This window comes from Hyaena hyaena, unplaced genomic scaffold, assembly GCF_003009895.1.
Source record: "Hyaena hyaena isolate Hyena2069 unplaced genomic scaffold, ASM300989v1 scaffold_18, whole genome shotgun sequence".
Taxonomy (NCBI): domain Eukaryota; kingdom Metazoa; phylum Chordata; class Mammalia; order Carnivora; family Hyaenidae; genus Hyaena; species Hyaena hyaena.
The window spans coordinates 6,586,233-6,606,966 of NW_024080649.1; the positions used below are offsets into that span (position 1 = coordinate 6,586,233).

The 20,734-nt window shown below is 37.8% G+C and overlaps 1 protein-coding gene across 1 annotated transcript in view; it reads left to right on the plus strand.

The window, feature by feature from the left end:
- The window catches only part of HYDIN (HYDIN axonemal central pair apparatus protein), a 346,043-nt gene that overhangs the window by 94,743 nt on the left and 230,566 nt on the right, over window positions 1–20,734 (plus strand). The window contains exons 9-10 of the mRNA XM_039223564.1: window positions 671–770; window positions 16,643–16,761. Of these exons, the coding sequence (XP_039079495.1) occupies window positions 671–770; window positions 16,643–16,761 (219 nt within the window). The remainder of the gene's footprint in view (window positions 1–670; window positions 771–16,642; window positions 16,762–20,734) is intronic.

Sequence of the window (20,734 nt, forward strand, 5' to 3'; positions counted from 1 at the left end):
AGTATTCCATGGTATAGATAAACCACATCTTCTTGATCCATTCATCTGTTGATGGACACTTAGGCTCTTTCCATGTTTTAGCTATTGTGGAGAGTGCTGCTATGAACATTGGGGGTACATGTGCTCCTATGCATCAGCATTTCTGTATCCCTTGGGTAAATTCCTAGCAGTGCTATTGCTGGGTCATAAGGGAGTTCTATTGTTAGTTTCCTGAGGAACCTCCACACTGTTTTCCAAAGGGGCTGTACCAACTGGTACTGCCTCTTAACAAGAAGAATAAATTTACTGTCTGTTGGGTAAAATAGTCTTTCTTTAATTTGTTGTAAAAATGTTTTCTTCAAATTTTCCGAGGTTATAACATAATAGCAACATTGCACCTGGGTGGCTTAGTCGGGGCGCCTGGGTGGCTTAGTTGGTTAAGTGTCCGACTTTCGCTTAGGTCAGGATCTCGCGGTTCGTGGGTTCGGGCCCCGCGTCGGGCTCTGTGCTGACTGCCAGCTCAGAGCCTGGAGCCTGTTTCAGAGTCTGTGTCTCCCTCTCTCTCTGACCCTCCCCTGTTCACACTGTCTCTCTCTCTCTCTCCTAGAAATAAATAAAAATATTAAAAAAAAAAAAAAGCAGTGTCTTCCCTTCATTACATTGTTTTTTAATGATTCTTTCATGGTTTCAGGAAGGTGATGTCTGGCCTAACTCATCAGCTGAAATCATTGTGTACTTTAATCCTCTGGAAGCCAAGCTCTATCAGCAGACAGTTTACTGTGACATTTCAGGTAAAGACTTTCTCTGTGTGGTAAACTCAGGTTACCAAGTGCCCAGAGCTCAAGTAGGGTGTGTGTGTGTGTGTGTGTGTGTGTGTGTGTGTGTGTTAGGATTATAGGAAGTGCATGATATCAATAGGGAAATAACAGAGTCAAGCTGTGGACTTCTTTTCTTTCTAGAACAGATCAAACTTTGAAGTACATTACAGTTATGGTGTAGTGAGGGAGGGGGGTTGAGAAACCACCGAGTTGGGTTTACCCTTTATTTTTAGAGCAATAAGAATATTACTTGACACAAATCCTCAGAATTTGATTTTTATTCTTTTTATGGTATTTGGCTTTTGAAATTTTTCCTTTTTGATATTTTAATCAAAATAATGCATGACAGGGAGGATGGGAAGACAGCCTGGCAGTGGCTAGAAGCCACAAGGAGTATGTACAAATAGAGTGGTAAACTGATAGCTTTGGAAGATTGTTTACAGGTAGAGGAATTAAACAAAAAAGTAAATATATTGAGGATAACAAAATCAGTATTTTTCACTCTTCAAGGAGGCAAATAGACAGATATGTATGTATGGAAAGGAGAAAGGCTAAGATGAGGTTTTGGTAATGAAATAGAATTGGAGTTCCATCACTATGAACTCATGGTTGTTGATATACATAGAGATAGAAATAAATATATGTATAAATATGTACATATGTTTATGTACATACAGATACATATTTCCTAACTGTGTCCATTTAAAAATCCTGGCAGCTTTAAAACCCTAACTGCAATGAGCACACTGAGTACCCAAAGTTTGGTTTCTGACTCCTACCCTCTGCTATGAGGGCCTTTTTCCAGGACTGAGGCAGAGAAAGAAGATGAGTTGGGAACATTCCTTTCCTGCTGGAAACTAAGGAAATGTTGAAAGTATGACAGGGATATGTCAAAGTGATACAGAAGTCAGCAAAGGGACTCCCACTGAGCAAATCTGAAACAAATTAAGAATAAAAATAAATAATGATAACTAATAGATCACAATCCATTGATTAAATAGTAATCTACGGATCCACTAAATAAAAATTGACCATTTAGCAATTATGGTAATAACAAATTCAGGTAAAAAGCATTCTGAAGATTTAATGGATCCTAAAATAATGGGTGAAAGCAGGGTATAGAACATGATTTTATATAGTCTCAAATATCCTACCTCAAAATGCTTATTAATTATAAAAAGGAGAAGTATAACTTTACAATGAAGAAAATTGGGAGATGTTATCTTAGTTAATACCAGTAGTAATATGGCAAATCAACCTCATGGACTGCTCACTTGGATGCAATGAAAACAAACATCTCTTCAATGATATTAGGGTCAAAATATCTAATATGGAACTTATTATGGGGAAAAATTAGGTTAACCCAAATTGAAGAACAAAACAAAATTAGCATCTTGTAATCTTCAAAAATATCTAGCTTATGAAAGTCAAGGAAAGACTGAACTGTTCCAGATTGTGTGACACTCAAGAGACATGAGATCTGGATGTAACATGTGAGCCTGGACTGGATCCTTTGCTATAGAGGAGATTATTGGGTAAAGGAAGTATGGAGGCTCTTCATACTCTTCCAGAAGGTGTTCTGTATTTTTAAAGTGTCTCAGAATTCTCTTTAAAAATACTGATGCCAATAAATAAGTAAAACAGGTAGATTATAAGATTATAAAGCTAAACAGTAGTCTACTTCTCCATTGTTACTTTCAAGACGAAGCACTTTTGGCTGTTTCTTGTGGTGGTAATTTTCCTTACTAATTCTATGCTTATACTGCTGTTTTGTTGATTTACCAACATCACACATTACCTTTTGAGTTCCCCCTATGAAAGATGAGGATTTACTTCACTTATAATCTCATTGCCCCCTTGCTGGCCTTACTGAGTTATAATTTATATGCAGTGTGGGGTGCCTGGATGGCTCAGGTGGTTAAGCCACTGCGTGGCTCAGTATGGGGTGCCTGGCTCTTGATTTTGGCTCAGGTCATGATCTCACAGTTTGTGGGTTCAAGCCCTCCAACCATTCCTGCACTGACAATGTGGATCCTGCTTGGAATTCTCTCTTTCCCTCTCTCTGTCCCTAAATTACTCTCTCAAAATAAATGAATATACTTTAAAAAAAATGTTCCTTTTAAAAATAATAATTTACATGCAGTGTATTTCACCCTTTTTTTATGTATAGTTCTGCAAACCTTGACAACCTCAACAGTCATATAACTGCCACCAAGAGGCTGCTTCTGGGAATTCCCACCCCCCCACACACACCTCCCACCCCAGGGCCAGACTCAGCAACCCCTGGCCTGGAATCATACCTGCACTCACCCTTGGGGAGGTGGGGCACCAAACCTGAGGGCAGGAGGGGCTGGCCCTGGGAGGGGAGGGGAGACCCTCTAGTCCAGGTCTGAAAGTCATGAAAAATGTGGAAGACCAGAGGGACTAGCCTCTTTATCAAGAAGGCTCCACAGCTCCATCTGTCACACCAGAAAGTTCCTTCCTGCCACATTACAGGCTATCTTATTCCTCCACCTCAGCCCCTGGCAACTCAATTATTTTTATTTTCTTTTTTGAGTTTTATTTGTAACCTTAAATAATATACTTAAAACTATATTTTTGTTCCATCAACTGTACAGTCTCTCTTTGACATGTATGGGCATTGGGACCCCTAACCTGCCCACCACCATTCTACCCTCTCAAATTTAATGAGTTGTTCTACTTTTGTATTAAAATGATTGGTTACCATATTTAAGTCCTCTATTTTATCTACATAAATTCTGTACACTGAAAGACCACGTTTATCCTGGGATTAAATTTTTTTAATCCTCTGATGGTGAATGTTCTGACCTCTGGTGGTGAATATTAATCATGCAAAGAATATCCCTATGGTGTGTAGCAGGTAGTTTTTCTTTCTTCACTGTCCATCAGGTCTCAGAATTATGCCTCATGGTAGCTTACTTCATCATTGAATTGACTCTTTTGTGCAGCTTTTGGGGCTCCCCCCCACTGATGTTTCTCATTCTTCATTTCTTCCATCCTATCTAATTTTAGAATCTATGCTCTTCTTTTCCTTGAAGACATTTTTCTCAGAGCCCACAAGCTTCTCATTCCAAGTCAGATCAGCCACCTCCTGCAAAGCTGTTACCAGGGAATTTTTAAAATTTCCATTATATTTTTTTACTCTCACTTTGCTCATGTAGCTTCCACAGAAAGGGTATATAGAAGAGAAACTTTGATCCCTGCACGCCTGATAATGTCTCATTCTGCCTCCATGCTCACCTGATAGTTTAGCTGACACTTTTAGGTTAAAATTTTTTTTCCTCAGAATATTGAAGACATTGTGCCAACTTTATGGTAGAAGTCTGGGAGTCTGAAGTCATTCCTTGCTAGGTGGCCTATTAAATCTCTCTCAATATTTTCTAGGCTTTTCTTTTTGTACTTGAGCCAAGTCTAAGGGTGAGGTTCTAATTTATCCTCCTCAGCTTTCTATGGGTCATTTGAGTCTGATTACTCATGTGTTACTTCAGCTCTGGGAAATTGTATTATTTTTTACATACTTTCCTCCAATATACTTCATTTTGTTCTTCTTGAGGTCTTAACAGTCCAGTGTTAAACCTATAGGATTGATCATCTGTTGTCAAAGAACCAGATTTTAATCAAACACGAGTAATGAATGACATTAAATGCCATCCAATGCTATTAAATAAAGATGCAAAGAGAAGTATTTATTTGTCAGAAAATTCCAAGGTAGCAAATATCAGGCAGTCATAGAGTTCCTTCCAATGCCTTCTGATCTGTGGTTGTCTATTTGTATATAAGAATGAGAAAATGGGTTTAATTTTTAGCGTAATTAGTGCTATTTACTTCTGCTGTTTAATGTGTAGGTCTCCCAGGATTTCCAGCTGTGTTGGTTATTTTAGTAATAAAATATTAAATGATGAGAGAGACAGTAATAAGAGTGCACAGTTGCTAGTAGCTTCAAGCGCAAAAATCCCACTATTCTGCTCTACCTACCATGTTTTTAGTCCATATCTACACAGCCACTTTTCTCTGTATATAAAGAAGTCAAGTAGTCTAAGAACAGTGAGAAGGATAGGCTCCCTAAGCCGAGACTGTGGTGCCCTCCCCCTCCCTTGGCTGTATATGTCCCTTCCTGATGATATTTCCCCATTCTCCCTGGAATTAACCATCACTTCAACTTGTATGATTGTGATTTTTTTTTTGTTTTCACATATAAGTTTACTATCAATGTATTCATGTCTAAGCAAAATAGGTTTGCTCATTTAAAAAATTTATGTATTGAAATTATATTCTATGTTGTATGCTGTTAGCACCAGGAAGATAAAGCCACTCAATAAATATTGATTACATGAAATGGGCAAATAAATGAAAAAAGTAAATGAAATGAATGAATGAATCCTGGTTTGATCCGGTCTTTCCCTTGCTCACGAATACAGGATTCTCAAGATTGCCCCAGAATGGATGCAGAATGGACTAGGGGTTTCAGGATCTACATAAATCCATTTCTATACTTCATACCAGCATCATTTGCCCCAGACTTCTTAATGGGTCCGGAGGAAATGCTGGTACATCAGTGTTCAGACATAGACTGGAAATGCTCCAGTGGCCCCCAGGCCACAGGTGGTAGAACCTCCCTCCCATCCTTGACTCTCGTGGGACGTCGTGTTTGGCCATGGTCCAGGGGGTTGGCTGCTCTCCAGGAGGTTCCCAAACATTACATAACTAGCTGTGTTCATCTATTGTTGTGTTTGCAGTTCTGAATTCTGCCACAGAATTCACATCCTGGATAAACTGAATAGTATAATTTTCCATCTGCATGACATTCTTCTTTATTCTGATAGTGGTTTATTAAAAGACATGATTGCCAGAGAAGGGTTTTGTTTACATTGTAATTCCATATTATCTTCCTTGCAAATTCCATGTAATTCTGTGTGCTTTTTCAAGGGCTGGTGATGATTCCTTAGTATTATCTTCAAAGAGTTGGTAAAACCTCCTGGTTTTAGGTCACTAAGAAATGCTTTTTAGGCAGATAGAAAAGCCCCTTCCCTTGTTTCATTTTGCTTTGCTTTTGTATTTTGTATTTGCTTTTGAGCATATAGAAGCAAATATGTATGGATATGCTTCCCCCTCATGCCATTTTACATAAATGATAGCACACTTTACACAATAGTTTTGACACTGCTTATTAAGTATTTCTTACAGATTATTCCATGAACACTAAATAAAAAGTGTCATTCTTTCATGGTCATATAGGAATCCTTTTTATTTACATACTATAATTTAATTTTTAACCTTTTGTCACTCAGAAATAAGACATACATTCACAAATGTGCATAAAATATACTTGGTAAGCAGAGTAACAGCCTCCCAAAGACGTCCATCTCCAAATCCCCAGAACCTGTGAATGTGTTACTATGGGTGTGTTACATTGCCTGGCAAAGGGAAATGAGGGCAGAAAATGGAGTTTAGGTTATTAATGAGCTGACCTTAACACAGGGAGATGAATCTGAATTATGTGAGTGGCTCAGTAGATAATCACAAGGGTCCTTTAATGTCAAAGAGGGAGGCAGAAGTACCAGCTCAGTGTCAGAATGATGTGATAAGAGAACCACTCAACCAGACATTTCTGGCTTTGAAGATAAAGAGCCAAGCAATGTGGACAGTCTCTAGCAAGAAAATAGAGTTTCCCCTAAAATCTCCAAAAGGAAATTCAGCTCTGCCAACACCTTGATTTTAGTCCAGTGAGACCCATCTTGCATCTTAGACTTCTGTCCTTCATGGTCATTATTTCATTGCTTTCCTTTGTAGTTTTTACCCTGATGTGTGTGCACATACAGTTCAAATTGGTACTGCCTGTTTTTGAAAGGTACATAATTGGAATCAATCTGTGTGTCTGTCTGTCTCATCCATGTTGTTACTCATAGCCCCAATTTTATTATATTTTCATTGTTGTGTAGTGTTCCATCCTGTGAATATATGCTCAGAGACAAGAAATAGCAGGGAAAGCCAGTATCATTGGTCTTGAATGAGGCCTCTTGAGATGCATGAAATTTAACCCACATCTCCGTCTGCAACTTTTTTTTCTTCTGAAAGCTTTTAATCTGGGCAGCACGAGTACAAAGATGTACAAAACTAGAGCTTCTGCCCTCAGAAAGCATTAGAAGTGAGTGGAAGAAACTAGCAAATGAGCAATTATATTGCAGTGCTATACAGTGAATGAATGCATAATAGATGAGGGTACAGGGCACACAGCTCAGTCTGTGGTTTTTAGGGAAGGCTCTTCATGGAAAGTGACCCTTCTAAAGTATTTGTTAGGTAAATTTAAAAAAGGGTATGTGTTTGGGGGGGGTGCTGGGCATGTCAGGGAGGTAAACACTTCGTGAAAATACATGGCAAGAACATGAAATGGCAAAGAATTGCAAATTTTTGACATGTGGCTACTAGAAAGACAGAGAGACTGGGAGGGGAGAGATGAGGGCATAGAGGAGGCTGAAGGAGGAGGTAGCTCAGGGAGGGCTGCCCTTATTCAAAGCCAGACCATGAAACTTAGAATTCCTCCTGACTGCAGTGGGGAATCACAGAAGGGCCCTAAGCAAGGGAGTGACCTGCTTAGATCTGAATGTAGGAAATACAATATCACTGAAATCTTTTCAGTTTATCTGAAACTGAATTTTTTTCTTCACTTAAATTTTCAGATTTTCTTAAAAATAGTTAAACTGTATGTTAGATACTGATAAAGACTTGCTGATGGTCTCTGATCTATGGCTTGAAACTGACTTTTTAGCTATCTTAACTTTCCAATGTAATGTGGAAAATCCTAATCTAATCATTAAGAGATTACCTTTAAAAAAAAAAAAACTCAACGGGAAGCCACACATATTTGGTTTGGATCACCATATGGGAGCTTCAAAGGAAGCAACACTTTCTGATTTAAACTGTGAAATATATTGCTAGATAACATCGTTAGTGGGTGCTTCAGAGTCAAATGCGAGAAAGCAGCATGGTGGAAATGATGCCAGATGTACCTGCTTCCTTTAAGGACCCAATTAAAATGTACCTACCATGTCCATTTTCCTTCTGCCCATCCTAATGTCTGAATTTTTAGCGCAATTTAGAGCTTTTGATATTTATCTCATATAGAATGGACACTTAGGAGAGAGAAAGCTAAATCACTCCAATTACTGAAAATGCTTTTGAGTTTTCAGAGTAATAAATAATGCTCTACATATTTGTAGGTATTTTCTTCTTCAAAACTCATCAGACTGCAACCTCATAATAATATGGAGTTTCTTAGTTCTATGAATGAGAAATTATATTCTTGATCAACTACATTAATTAATTTAAAGTTATATGTTCAATTATCAAATATTTCAAACATAAGGAATATAGGGGAAAATTTTTAAGTATGTATCCATACTCAGATTGAGGAAAACTTGAACAAAGGGAAAGGTATGTTGATAGTTTTGAAAAGGAAGATCAACTTTATAAATCGGTTATCCTTGTAAATGTAACATGATCTCAATGGTAATATCAAGATTTTTTAAAAAATTAAGTTGATTCCACAGTTGTTATAGAGGAAATAAATGAACTAGAATTGCTTAGAAAACTTAGAAAAACAAGAATAATGTGAGAGAACTAGCCCCACGATGTGTTAAAACTTATTTAAAAGCTACAAGAAGTACCATTGTATGGTTCTAGAACTTAAAGAGAATGTAGCTATTGAATCAATATTATTTCTTTTCATCCTTACCAGTCATCATCATCGGGAGCAGCAACAGCAGCATACCCTCATCCCCCAGACCCTCCCCTCCCGCAAATCCATATCTCTCAATGTCCTTGATATGTGAGCAAAATAAAAGCCCTAATTTATTTAAGCCACTTTGTCCCTTTTATCTTTTGTGCATAACAAACCATCCTAATATAGTGGCTTAAAAAACAACCAGCAGCCATTTATTTTGCTCACAGATCTGCAGATTGGTCCTGATTAAGCAAGGACAGCTCCTCTTGGCTCTCCCTGGGGACAGCTGGACAGGCCTGAAGGTGAAAGCTAGTATCATTTTACAGCTCTTCCACCTACATGTCTGGCAGTTACTCCTGGCTGTTGGCAGGGACCTAGCCAGGTTCTGTCTGTTGGAACCCCTATTCATGGCCTCTCCATGAGGCTGCTTGCTTCATCCATATATGGACAAGGGACCATATGGTTACTGTGGGAAATCTACTTCAGCTTAATTGTCAATTTTTTAAGTTACCATCTTTTGTATCTGATTGATAGAAGAATTTCTTCATGCTTTGGTGTTCTGAAGCTTCATTGTTATGGATTTGCCTTTGTTTATCCTACTTGGGTACTTGACCTGCTTCTTCAGTTTAAGAATCTTTCATCAGTTCTGGAATTCCTCAGCACTTATCTCTTCAGTGTTGTTTCATCTCATTATCTCAGTTTTCTCCTTCTGGAATTTTTTTAGATATATGTCTTTCCCATGGACTCACCATATCTTCTAACTTCTTTACATTTTTTATTTCTTTGTTTCTCTTTGACATATTCTGGGTATTTTCTAAGATCTTTCTGTCAATTGACTTGTTGTATAGCTATTTCTACTTTTTGGTATTCATTTACTCAGTTTTTAATTTCATAAACTTGGTTTCTATTTCCTTATTTACCTCTTGAAAGATTTTAAGAATGAGAAGTTAGAGTTTCTTTAACAGTTTTTTATTATCTCAAACTCTTGGGATACTAATTTGCATGTTTGTGCTAAACACTGACTTTCCTCCTACTGGATTGTTTCTTGGGATGGTTTGGAATGTTTGCATTGTGAGCCCATCTTTAGCATGTGCTGTGGACTGAATATTTGTGGTCTTCTACAATTTATATGTTGAAACTTAATCCTCAATGTGATAGTATTTGGAGGTGGGACCTTTGGAGATGATTAAGTCATGAGGGCAGAGCCCTCATGAATGGGATTAGTGTCCTTATAAGGAAGACCCCAGGGTACTCCCTCACCCCTTTACCCATGTGAGGACACAGTAAGAAGATGGCACCTGTGAACTGGGAAGTGAGCTCTCATCATACATTGAATCTGCTGGCACCTTGATCTTGGACCTCCTAGCATCCAGGACAAGGAAATATAAATGTTTGCTGTTTAAGCCACCCTGTCTCTGGCATTTTTGTTATAAAGAAACCCAAACAGATTAAGACAGCATGGGTGTCTTGGAATCATGGAAGTATTCCTTCATGGCAGTTTTTCAGGATCCTACACCTTTTGTGTTCTTAGCTTCTGATTCTTTCACCTATCATACAGGGTAAACTTGGATCCCTTGTCTGTACCAGAAACTTCAATTTCTCATAGGAGCCTCTTTCCTCTATTGAAAGATCTAGATAGAGGACAATTTTCATCACTGCTTTCCTACACCAATTTTTCTTATTTTCTTTCCAGAAAAAGATATCCCTTCCAAGGTCCTGCATTTATGCAAGGATCTAAGTTCAGTTTCTTATTCCCAGGTAGGAATAAAGACAAATGTCCTGTTTTTGTGAGGGTCTTAAAATGGACACCCCAGACCATAAGGTCTATATGAGCTTTATAAATCTCCAAGTTCCCTTTTCATTTCTGTCATCTGGTATTTTCCTTTCTTCCTTTTGAGCTTGGATAAGTATTAAAAACACATGCTTGCCATATTTTTAATAAGCTTCTCTCTCTCTCTCTTTTTGTATTTGAATTGGAGGAATGGACTGAGTCAGCTGCCATGTTGTCAGAAGTTAACAGAGCTAACAAGGTTCATGTTTCTGGGGGTAACATCCCTAGAGAATCTGCATAGATTTACTCTGGCTGTTCATTAAAAATGTAGATTCTTGGGTTTCATCTATGTTTCATTGAATCAAAATCTGTGGAGATTGTGCTAGAGAATATCTGTTTTAAATTAAGGCTAAAGAGTAAGTGTGTAGTAAGGTTCCAGGATACAAGATCTATATAGAGAGAATCAATTGTATTTCTATACAGTGAACAATGGGAAATTGAAATTTAAAAAAGCAATATCACTTAAAATAGCATAAAGAAATCCTAAATACTTACACATAAATTTGACAAGAGATGTGTAAGACCTGTACACTGAAAATTATAAAACATTGCTGAGAGAAATTAAAGACCTAAATAAATGGAAAGCTATACCTTGTTAATATGTTGGTAAATTCAATATCATTAAGATGCCATTTCTTCTTCAAGTCTGTCTCTAGATTCAATACAATCCAAATAGAAATTCTAGCTGCGTGTGTGTGTGTGTGTGTGTGTGTGTGTGTGTGTGTAGAAATTGATGGGCTGATTCTAAAATTCATATGGAAATGCAAAGAACCTAGAATAGCCAAAATGACTTTGGAAAAGAACAAAGGCTACTACTACCTGATTTCAAGACAGTTTTTAGGCTACAGTAATAAAGATCATCTAGGATAATCTCCCCATCTCAAAATTCTTAATCACTTATTTTGCCATATAAGGTAATATTCACTCTTTTACCATATAAGGTGATATTTACAGGAATTAGGACATGGACCATCTTTGGGGGCCATTATTCAGTCTACCTTAGGTCCCATGTGGATGTCCAGTTGCTTTGGCTCTGTGCATTCCAATCCATATTCCCTTGCTGATATTCTTGACCTGCTCTGTCATAAATTAAATTCACATATATGTGTACATTTATTCTGAGTTCTGTGTTGTTTCCTTGATAATTTTGTACCTTCTGCCCCAATACCACATTAACTTAATTATAATAGCTTTATAATAGATCTTAATATATCAAAGAGCAAATCACTCCAATTTATTTTTTTAAGAATGTCTTGGTTATTATTGGCCCCTTGATTTTACATTTAAATTTTATAATCAACCTGTAAATTCCACCAAATTCTACGTGACGGCATTTTGATTAGCAGAGCATTGAAATTAGATAGATCAGTTGGAAGAAAATTGACAATTTTATTACATTGAGTCATCCTTCTCAAGGACATAGCCTGCTTCTCCATTTATTTAGATCTTTGTTAATATCTTTCAACAAAGTTTTCTGATTTGCCCCTTGAATATCTTAAGTATATATTGTTAGATTTATTCCTAGGTACTTTATTTTTTGTTACTATTGTAATTAATGTCTTGAAAATTAATTTTTCTGGTTATTGCTGTATGTAGAAATGCACTTGACTTGTATATATTGATTTGGTAACCATCAGTATTACTATATCTTATTAATTAAAAAATTATTCACAGAGTCTTTAGGATTTTCTAGGTGGACAGTCCTAAAATATGTGAATAATGGCAGTTTGTTCTCCCTATTTATTCTTTTCCCTCTCTTTTTTCTTGTCTTACTGCACAGGAATGGAGTTCAAGTATAATATTGGATGTCTAAGATAGATGGCAAGTTTTTGGAAGCCCCTAGTTATATTTCCTGGATCATATTTAATGCAATGTGATCCTATTGCATTCAGGGACTTCAGGGCTGTTAGGGCAGATTCTGTTGCATTTCTTTGCTTCTTGTGTGAAATCAGGACACTGTAATCAGAGACATTTTGGGGCACCTGGGTGGTTCAGTCGGTTAAGTGTCCGGCTTCCGCTCAGGTTATGAACTTGCAGTTTGTGGGTTGGAGCCCTGCATTGGGCTCCGTGCTGATCCCTCAGAGCCTGCTTCGGATTCTCTGTCTCCCTCTCTCTCACTGTCCCTCCCCTGCTCACACTCTCTCTCTCAAAAACAAATGAACATTTAAAAAAACATTTTAATACTTTTCTCTTCTAACAGGAAATCTATCCTTAGAGCTTACTAGTTCCTTCAGGTTTTCTCTCTTACTGGCTTTTACCAAAACAAGAAAAATCCCTGCTTCATGAGTCTTGCAGAAAAGTAGCATTTGTAATGCAACCTTAAAATTTAGACTAACTCTTACAAAAGCAAGGCTGCTTATGACTTGTATTCCTATTCTGTTTTGGGTGAGGGAAATGGCTAGTTACACATAAAACAATCTCCATTGAAGTAATTAATAATTCCCAAAGAAACATTGGCTCACTGCTTTATTACAACACATCTTCTTTTTTAAAAATTATTAAGGAAGGCAGTCAAGGTAACAGATGGGGAAAGCTTTAAGCCTGACAGTTATAAATAGTCTTGCTGTTTATTCCACAATATACTTGCAATTCTCCTTCTTTGCCATTCTGAAAGTTGGATCTCTGTCAAAATATTTTTCTCTTGACCAAGCAGTACAAATCATTGCCAACAGATTAGAACTCTAAAATAATGGAGTTGATGAGATTCTCTGAAAGTTTTCCTTATATTCTAGAGCATTGTCAGCATAAACACTTGATCTTCAGAGTGACTTCTTTTCCAGGGATCAGATGGATTGGGGGAACCCTTTGAATGAATCACTTGTCCTAAATATTGCTTATTGCTCTTGTTTCTTATGATCAAGGTAACACTTGCTTAATGACCACTGTGTTGCCAAGCACTAGAGGAGACACAAAGACAAGTTGTCCTGTCTTTAAAAGGACAGTCATGGAAAGAAAGCATTAAAGATACAGAAGCTAACTGGCAACAAAAGACTGGAATATAAATTTCCACAAGGCATTATAATGATAATAATAATAAATTAGAAATATGACTTGATTATTCAAAGCACATTTTCTATAATACTAAAGATTACATCTAGCAGAGCTTCAAAATATTTTTTTAATGTTCAAAATGTTACACACCGAACAAATCTACTATTTTTGCTTAAAGAACTTGAAATGTAAATGGTATACATTTAAGGAAAACCTATCAAATTATCAGAGATTTTAAAAAGTGGTGATATCCCCACCATCAGAGAGAGTATGGAAAGACAGACATTTAAATACTGCTGTTGTTCATGTGCAAATTCCTACAACCATTCTGGAGGGCAGTATGCCCATAGCTATCAAAATGTTAAATGTGCATCCTTCGTTTGGCAATTCTATTTTCAATAACGGTGGGCTAGGCAATTTGGAGTCTCTGTCTCTCTGTCTCTCTCTCACCCTCTAAAAACAACTAGCAGGGCAAGGCATAATACCAAAGTCTTTTCGTAGTCAAAAGAGAAGTACCAGAACAATGGAGAATTAAAGGGCCAAGATCTAAGAGAAGAAGAAACCCAAAACAATCAGACTTTGGGGGCCACTTTATCCTTAGTTTCACTACCTTTTTGGTAGATACTGCAGACAAGCTGAAAAGTACAGTTAGGGAAAAAACACAGGAGTTCATGGGATGCCCAAGGAGGAAGGGCCCTAGTAACCACCCAGACTTTACAGTGGGACCCAGTGGAGTAGGACCTGGAAAAAGACTAGCCCTCCCAATGACTGAAGCTCAGCTTTGACTCCTTTTTTCAGTTATCAATTTGATTACAACAGTTCTCCACTGAGGTTCTAGGAAGTAATCTCTAATGTTCTAAGGCATCACTTATGTATGAGGAATTAACTTCTCTTTATAATTAGCATAGTACTAGCTATATGCCCTTCTTAGGAGAACTGAGAAGATAGTCACTCAAATAACTTGGTATAGAGCTTAATTCTCTTGCAGAATCGTAGTGGAGAGCAGTAAGATTGGAGAATGCTAATACCCCCTAGTCACCAGCCAGAAGTTAGAGGAAGTTACTGTCTTCTCAGGGCTTCACATGACCACTCCAGGTTTTATATACACTGACAAGCACTTAGTCAAAAATAATTAAGCATATAAGGAGACAACACAGTCTGATAGAACACCAAGGTAAACAAGAGAAACTCCATAGAGAGCCAGAAAACAGAATTATTTATAGGTTTTTTTTAATGTTAAAATTTTTTTAATGTTCTCAAAAGATTGAGCAGAGGCCTGGAAACTATTAAATATCTAATGGGAAATCTGGAACTGAAAAGTTACAATGACAAATTAAGAACTCAGTAGAATTGAATAGTTTGTTACGTTCAGCCAGAGGTAGAGTTTATAAACTGAAAATTAAATAAATCTAAAGAAAATATCCATACTGAAGCACACAGAGACAAAATATAGAAATTCTATTTGACATCAGAGTCAAATAGAATGTGGCAAAAAATTATCTATCTGGATGGAAAGAAGTGAGAAAATGGAGCATAGCCAATATTTGAAGACATAATGACTGAAAAACTTCTAAAAAATCAAATGCATGGCACTCATCCACAGATTCATAAATTGCTATAAACCTCAGGAAGAATGCATGAAAATGACACCTGGGAACATCACAGTGTAACTGGTAGAAACCAAAAACAAAATCTTTTTCTAAAAAAATTTTAAATGTTTTTATTTATTTTTGAGAGACAGAGACAAAGACAGAGAGACAGAGCACAAGCAGGGGAGGGGCAGAGAGAGAGGAAGACACAGAATGTGAAGCAGCCTCCAGGCTCCAAGGTGTTAGCACTGAACTCGATGTGGGGCTTAAACCCATGAACCATGAGATCATGATCTCAGCTAAAGTCAGATGCTTAACTGACTGAGCCACCCAGGTGTCCCTAAAAAGAAAATCTTAATACAGTCAGAGGAAAAGACATATTACTTCAAATAAGCAGTAAGACAGTAAGCTGACTTTTCACCAGGAGCTGTAGGAGACAAGAAACAATAGATGATCCTCAAAGTGCTTAAAGAAAATATAGGAAAATTATTCATAAATGTGTTCAAGGGTATTAATTACATTGTAATTCATCGAATGAAAAGTTGGAAACCACTTAAATATCCAACAAGAGGGACTGGTTAAAAATATTTACTCGTCTTCAAGTGATGATATGTCAAAACATTGCAGATGTTGGAGCACTTGGGTGGCTTAGTCGGTTAAGTGTCCAGCTTTGGCTCAGGTCATGATCTCATTGTTTGTGAGTTCGAGCCCCATGTCTGGCTATTGCTGACATTTCAGAGCCTGGAGCCTGCTTTGGATTCTGTGTCTCCTCTCTCTCTGCTTCTCCTCCTCTCACACTCTGTCTCTCTCTCTCAAAAATAAAAAAAAAATTAAAAAAACATTTAAAAAATTATTTTAAAAATGTTGGATTGTTAAGTGAAAAAAAGAGGGTTACAAAATAATAGTAATAGCATATGCTCTCATTTCCATTAAGCTTAATATAGCATTTGTTATTTAAATATGGCCATGTAGTACTTTAGTATTTAAACATGATTGAATATGGAAGAGTAGGTACTAAAAGTAATAGTAGTTATCTTTGGGTAGTGGAATTATGTGAAAATTTCCACTTTCTTTATAATATTTTTATAATGATCATATATTATCAGATAAAGATATATTTATTTTTAAAAGAAACAAAGCCAGTCAGTAGTTTAAAGGTTGTGTTCTCTGTTCACCCTGGGTCAGCTGTGGGTGTGCAGTCATGGATATTGTGTACTGGGTCCCATTACCTCTACTGAAAGAAACCCTGTGATAAGATTCCTAGACACAGATCCCTTAATACAATGATCTTCCTAAATCTAGGGGAAATCATTGAGAATGATGTCCCTTGGAGCCCCATGGTAGCTCACTTTATAAGAAGCATCTATCAGTGATCACTCTTCTCCAATTTAGAGAAATTGTATTTTTTAAAAAATAAGAAACAAGAATACTGGGTTAAATTTAAAAAAATTTTGTTCTGCTAAAATATCATCCTAAATAGCTATATAAGGTGCTCCCGAAAGATAAGAAACTACCAGTATTCCTGTTTGCTGAAGATAAGCAAAATCTTCAGCATTGGTTACATTGCAGTTTCCTGGGTCCAACACAGGGAGTTGATGCAGAGCCCTTGATTGCTTACATTGGCACCATGTCGTGTGAGGTTTGGGGTAACGAAGCATCCTTCAGGGTAAAAAAGTCTGACTTGTTCTTATAGGCCGAGAGATCCGTCTGCCCCTCCGAATCAAAGGGGAAGGAATGGGACCAAAGATTCACTTCAATTTTGAACTGCTGGACATTGGAAAAGTTTTTGTTGGATCTGTACATTGTTATGAGGTAAGTACTAGAATTGTTCATTGAGACTCAGATAGTACTTGGCTTTTTTGGTTTATTTTATCTTGTGTATGTGTTTATTGATAGCAAATGTGTATAATCCCATCCATTTGCCATTACTCATGCTCAGACTCCAGAATGATCTGGCTCTTCCTTCCCTTCCTAGCAAGCCTCCTTGAGGATTTCTCCTCTAACTTTCCTCAAGGCAACAAACCTATAACTTTAAATGGTTTTATCCTCACTGTCTTGTGGATTACAGAAGGGAAAATCCTAATCTTATCCCCAACTAATTAGTGCCTGTTCTCCGACAACATAAATCCTATAGACTGGAGGACAGAGAAACTTTTAAATTTTCCAGAATGTCCTAATGAAGATAGACATTTTCACACTTCAGAGTTTTCTCTGAATGCCCTGGTCTTCAATCTTTGTTTAAAAACCAGTCATTGTGCTTTCTGGAACTTTATGTTTATATGCTTTGTCTTTCCAATTAAATAGAAAATGATTCTTTTACAAGATGTACTCATGGGTTTTTCAGGATCAAAGTTACTTCAGTGTCTCTTCACCACTAACTTTGTAGCTAGGGAACTTTTTTTGCACTATATCAAATTGTAACCACTGAAACTTTATTTTACAGAGATTCCTAAACTTCAAATGTTTGTATTTCTATAAAAGTAATAATAAAAGCAGTTATTTAATGAGTGACAAATAGGTGTCAGGTTCCATGCTTTACTGTGTATGCACATCTATCTGTGTGTGTTTAGTTTTAATCCTTACAAAACTATGAAAGGTAGGTTTTATTACTCCTATCTTATAAATGAAAAATAAGAGAGAGTGGTTAATACCATCAACAACATCATCCTTCATGTATGTTGAGCACAGTACCAGTGCTTTTATATATATACATTAGTTCGTTTGGTCCTCCTTAAACCCTATGCAGCAGGTGCAGTGACTATTCCCATTTTATACATGGAGCCTGGAGCACTTATACTAGTTAAGGTAATGCTAGATACTGTAACAAAAAAAAAATACAAAGATTTATTCTATCTCAGACATGATAGAAGTCTATCTTGTTGCTTACATAGTCTCAAGCAAGGTTACCTATCATCAGATGGCTCTCTGCCAGCAGAGCATCAGGACCCTGGCTCCTTCCATCTCATAGCTCTACCACCCCTAACGTGTGGCCCGCAAGGCTGCAACCCCATATGTCTCATGCGGGCAGAGGAGAAAGAGCATGGAGAGATGGACGTGAAAGATCTCTTATAGGAGTTGGCCCTGTAGGTGGCATGTGTTGCTCTCATTCACATCCCACAGCTGCATAAGTGGGTGGGAAATGCAGTCTAGTTGTGAGCACAGGAGGAAGAGGGAGTGGGTTCAGTGAATAGCAAACCTGACCCTGCCACATCTGTTAAGTAACTTGGCAATGCCATATAGCTTGTAAATGTTAGTGAGCACTGGGTTACTAGGGCTCTGTAGCCTGGGAAGAGAAGGCTTTGTGCTGCCCTTTCAATTCCTGGGACAAATCCAGCCTACAGCCAACTCAGCTCTCGGCCCAGCTCAACCTGGCTTGGGAGCCAAATGCCCAGCTGCTTCTGAGAGCTTCCTACTGTGTTTTTCATCCCCACATTCACCAGAGTAACTATGGCCTAAATGGGATGATGTGAAAGGTAAATAGAGATATTAATGTCATCATAAGATGGAATATACGTAAGAACACAACTTAAATGAAAAAATCAATCACGTGACTGTCATGAAATGAAAAATGGCACAGCTACTATGTTGCATTGTCTTTTGCATTTTGAAAAAAGGGTCACTTCAGGAGGAAAAAATGTGCAATACTTATTAAATTGAGATTCTGTCCATAATGTATTCAGTGTGAATATCCCTTATATCCTACATATTGTGTCTTATGGATGCCACAATGGAAAAGGACCTTTAGTTCTACAAAATGGATAAGGTTTCCCTGAGTGTGACAATAATTTCTAACAAATTTAACTGAAGTGTATCTGAGGCCACCACCTTCCCACCCTCCCAGATTTGAATAGTAGAGTACATCACAGCCAGCTAAGTAAGTGTTATATGAGGTGCTGTAGCAGACTGGACAATTTCGAGGGTTGTGCAATGGCAGAGAAGGACATGGTGAGTTGCTTCTTATGGGAATATTTTGCACTCTCTGCGTATTTAGTGCTGATGCCTCATTGCATCTCTCTCTCAATTTATTACGTTACCTACTTGAGACACATTTGAATAACCAGCTATTGCCCTTAGTCATTGCTGAGCTTAGCAAATACATAAAAAGTAAACCATAGCCCCAAGACTGTTCACTATTCCCTAGTGTAATTAGAAGGAAAACAAGGTGAAGCTCTATTATAAAGTTTCTCCTATACAAAGAATTGGACTTCAAGGGTAAGGTAATCAAAAGATCTCAGGGTTTTGTCCCAAATGACTTGCTGGATTCCGCAGACACATGAAGGTGTTCCTTTGTCAGGGCAAGAAGAATGACATGTATGTTCTTGAAAATGGAGAAACTGGTACCTTAAACAAAATCTGAGTAAAGTATTGCCGTTAACCAAAAAATAAAAAGGCAGTCTGTGCATTTCCTTGGAGAGGAAAACAATTACCTTTGAATTGAATTCCCTTTGAATTACTACAAACACCTTTGAGTTACCTTTAAGTTACTACTAATGTGTGTCAGTTGCTTCTTAAGCACAGATAAATTTAAAACCCATTCTGCATAGTGCTGGGAATATAGGTAGCAATCACTGTCATTTAGAAGCACTCTTTGTGAGGCACTATTCTAAGAGTTATAAAAATTAATTTCGTCCTCACAGCAATCTGAGAAGTTACCAGTACTTACACTTTACAGATGGAGAAACTGGGGCACAGAGAGGCAAAGCAGGTTTTCCAAGTTCTCATAGCTAGGAAATCTGTGGTAACGCTGGGATTTGAGCCCAGGCCATTTGGCTTCTGAGTCCCTCCCTGGCCATAATCACTTTCTACATGGTCTCTTTAAAAGGAATGAAGGGTGAAACTTAAATTCTATGACCAGGGAACTTAAAACAGAGTGAGGGAGAGTGGGGATTGTAAAAAGATGAATAAAGTATAAAGCAGCAGTTAGTTATGTATCTCTTTTGGTCCATCATCCATCTTCTCTTGGAAGAAGTGGTGGTTTCCCTTTGCAAAGCCCCTGACTCTATTCTCTATATACTCTTGATTCCCTCTTCTTTGCTTCTCAGGAGGCAACCTAAGGTGATGGAATTGCCCATCCACCCAGACAGACCCCATTCCCTTGGTTATGTAGCCCTGTCCCTTATTACAACAAACATATGGGCCCAGCACTGAGTATACGTTGTCTCATTTAATATAAATATACTGGTTCTCCTCTACCATACTTCCCACAGCTTTGCCTCCACCACTCTCACCCCTCACCAATAATCGTCTCAAAACAGGAATCTCGAGTAGTCAACCACTATTTCCTCCACACCCACGCACTCCCCTAAACATTTGGACTCTGGATTCTACCATCACACTCCGTTGAAGTTACTTTCTTCTTCAAGGGCAGAGATGACCTCTAATTAAAAATAAAAAATCTGTAACATTTTCTCAACATTTATTCCCCTTGAGCTCTGTCCACAGTTAACCCCTTCTGGAAATTCTCCTCCTTCTTGTAGGTTCCTGACATGTCCCACATGCCTTTCTGAACATTTCTTCATGGTCTCATGTGCTCATTTTCCTGTAATACTTTGAGCATAGGTTGAAGGTAGTACATACATAGAGAGAACGTGCTGTCCACCAGTTCAGGTGTAAGTACTACCAGTTCAGGTGTAAGCACTGGCAAGGAATAGAGACCCTCTTAGAAGCTCAGGAATAGAGAGCTGCATGGCTACAGCACAGGCTCATTGGACAGGCACCAGGGGAAGTGGGAGTGGGAGCCATGGACTGAGCCAAGTGTGGAGGACTCTGAATGCCAGGCATGAAC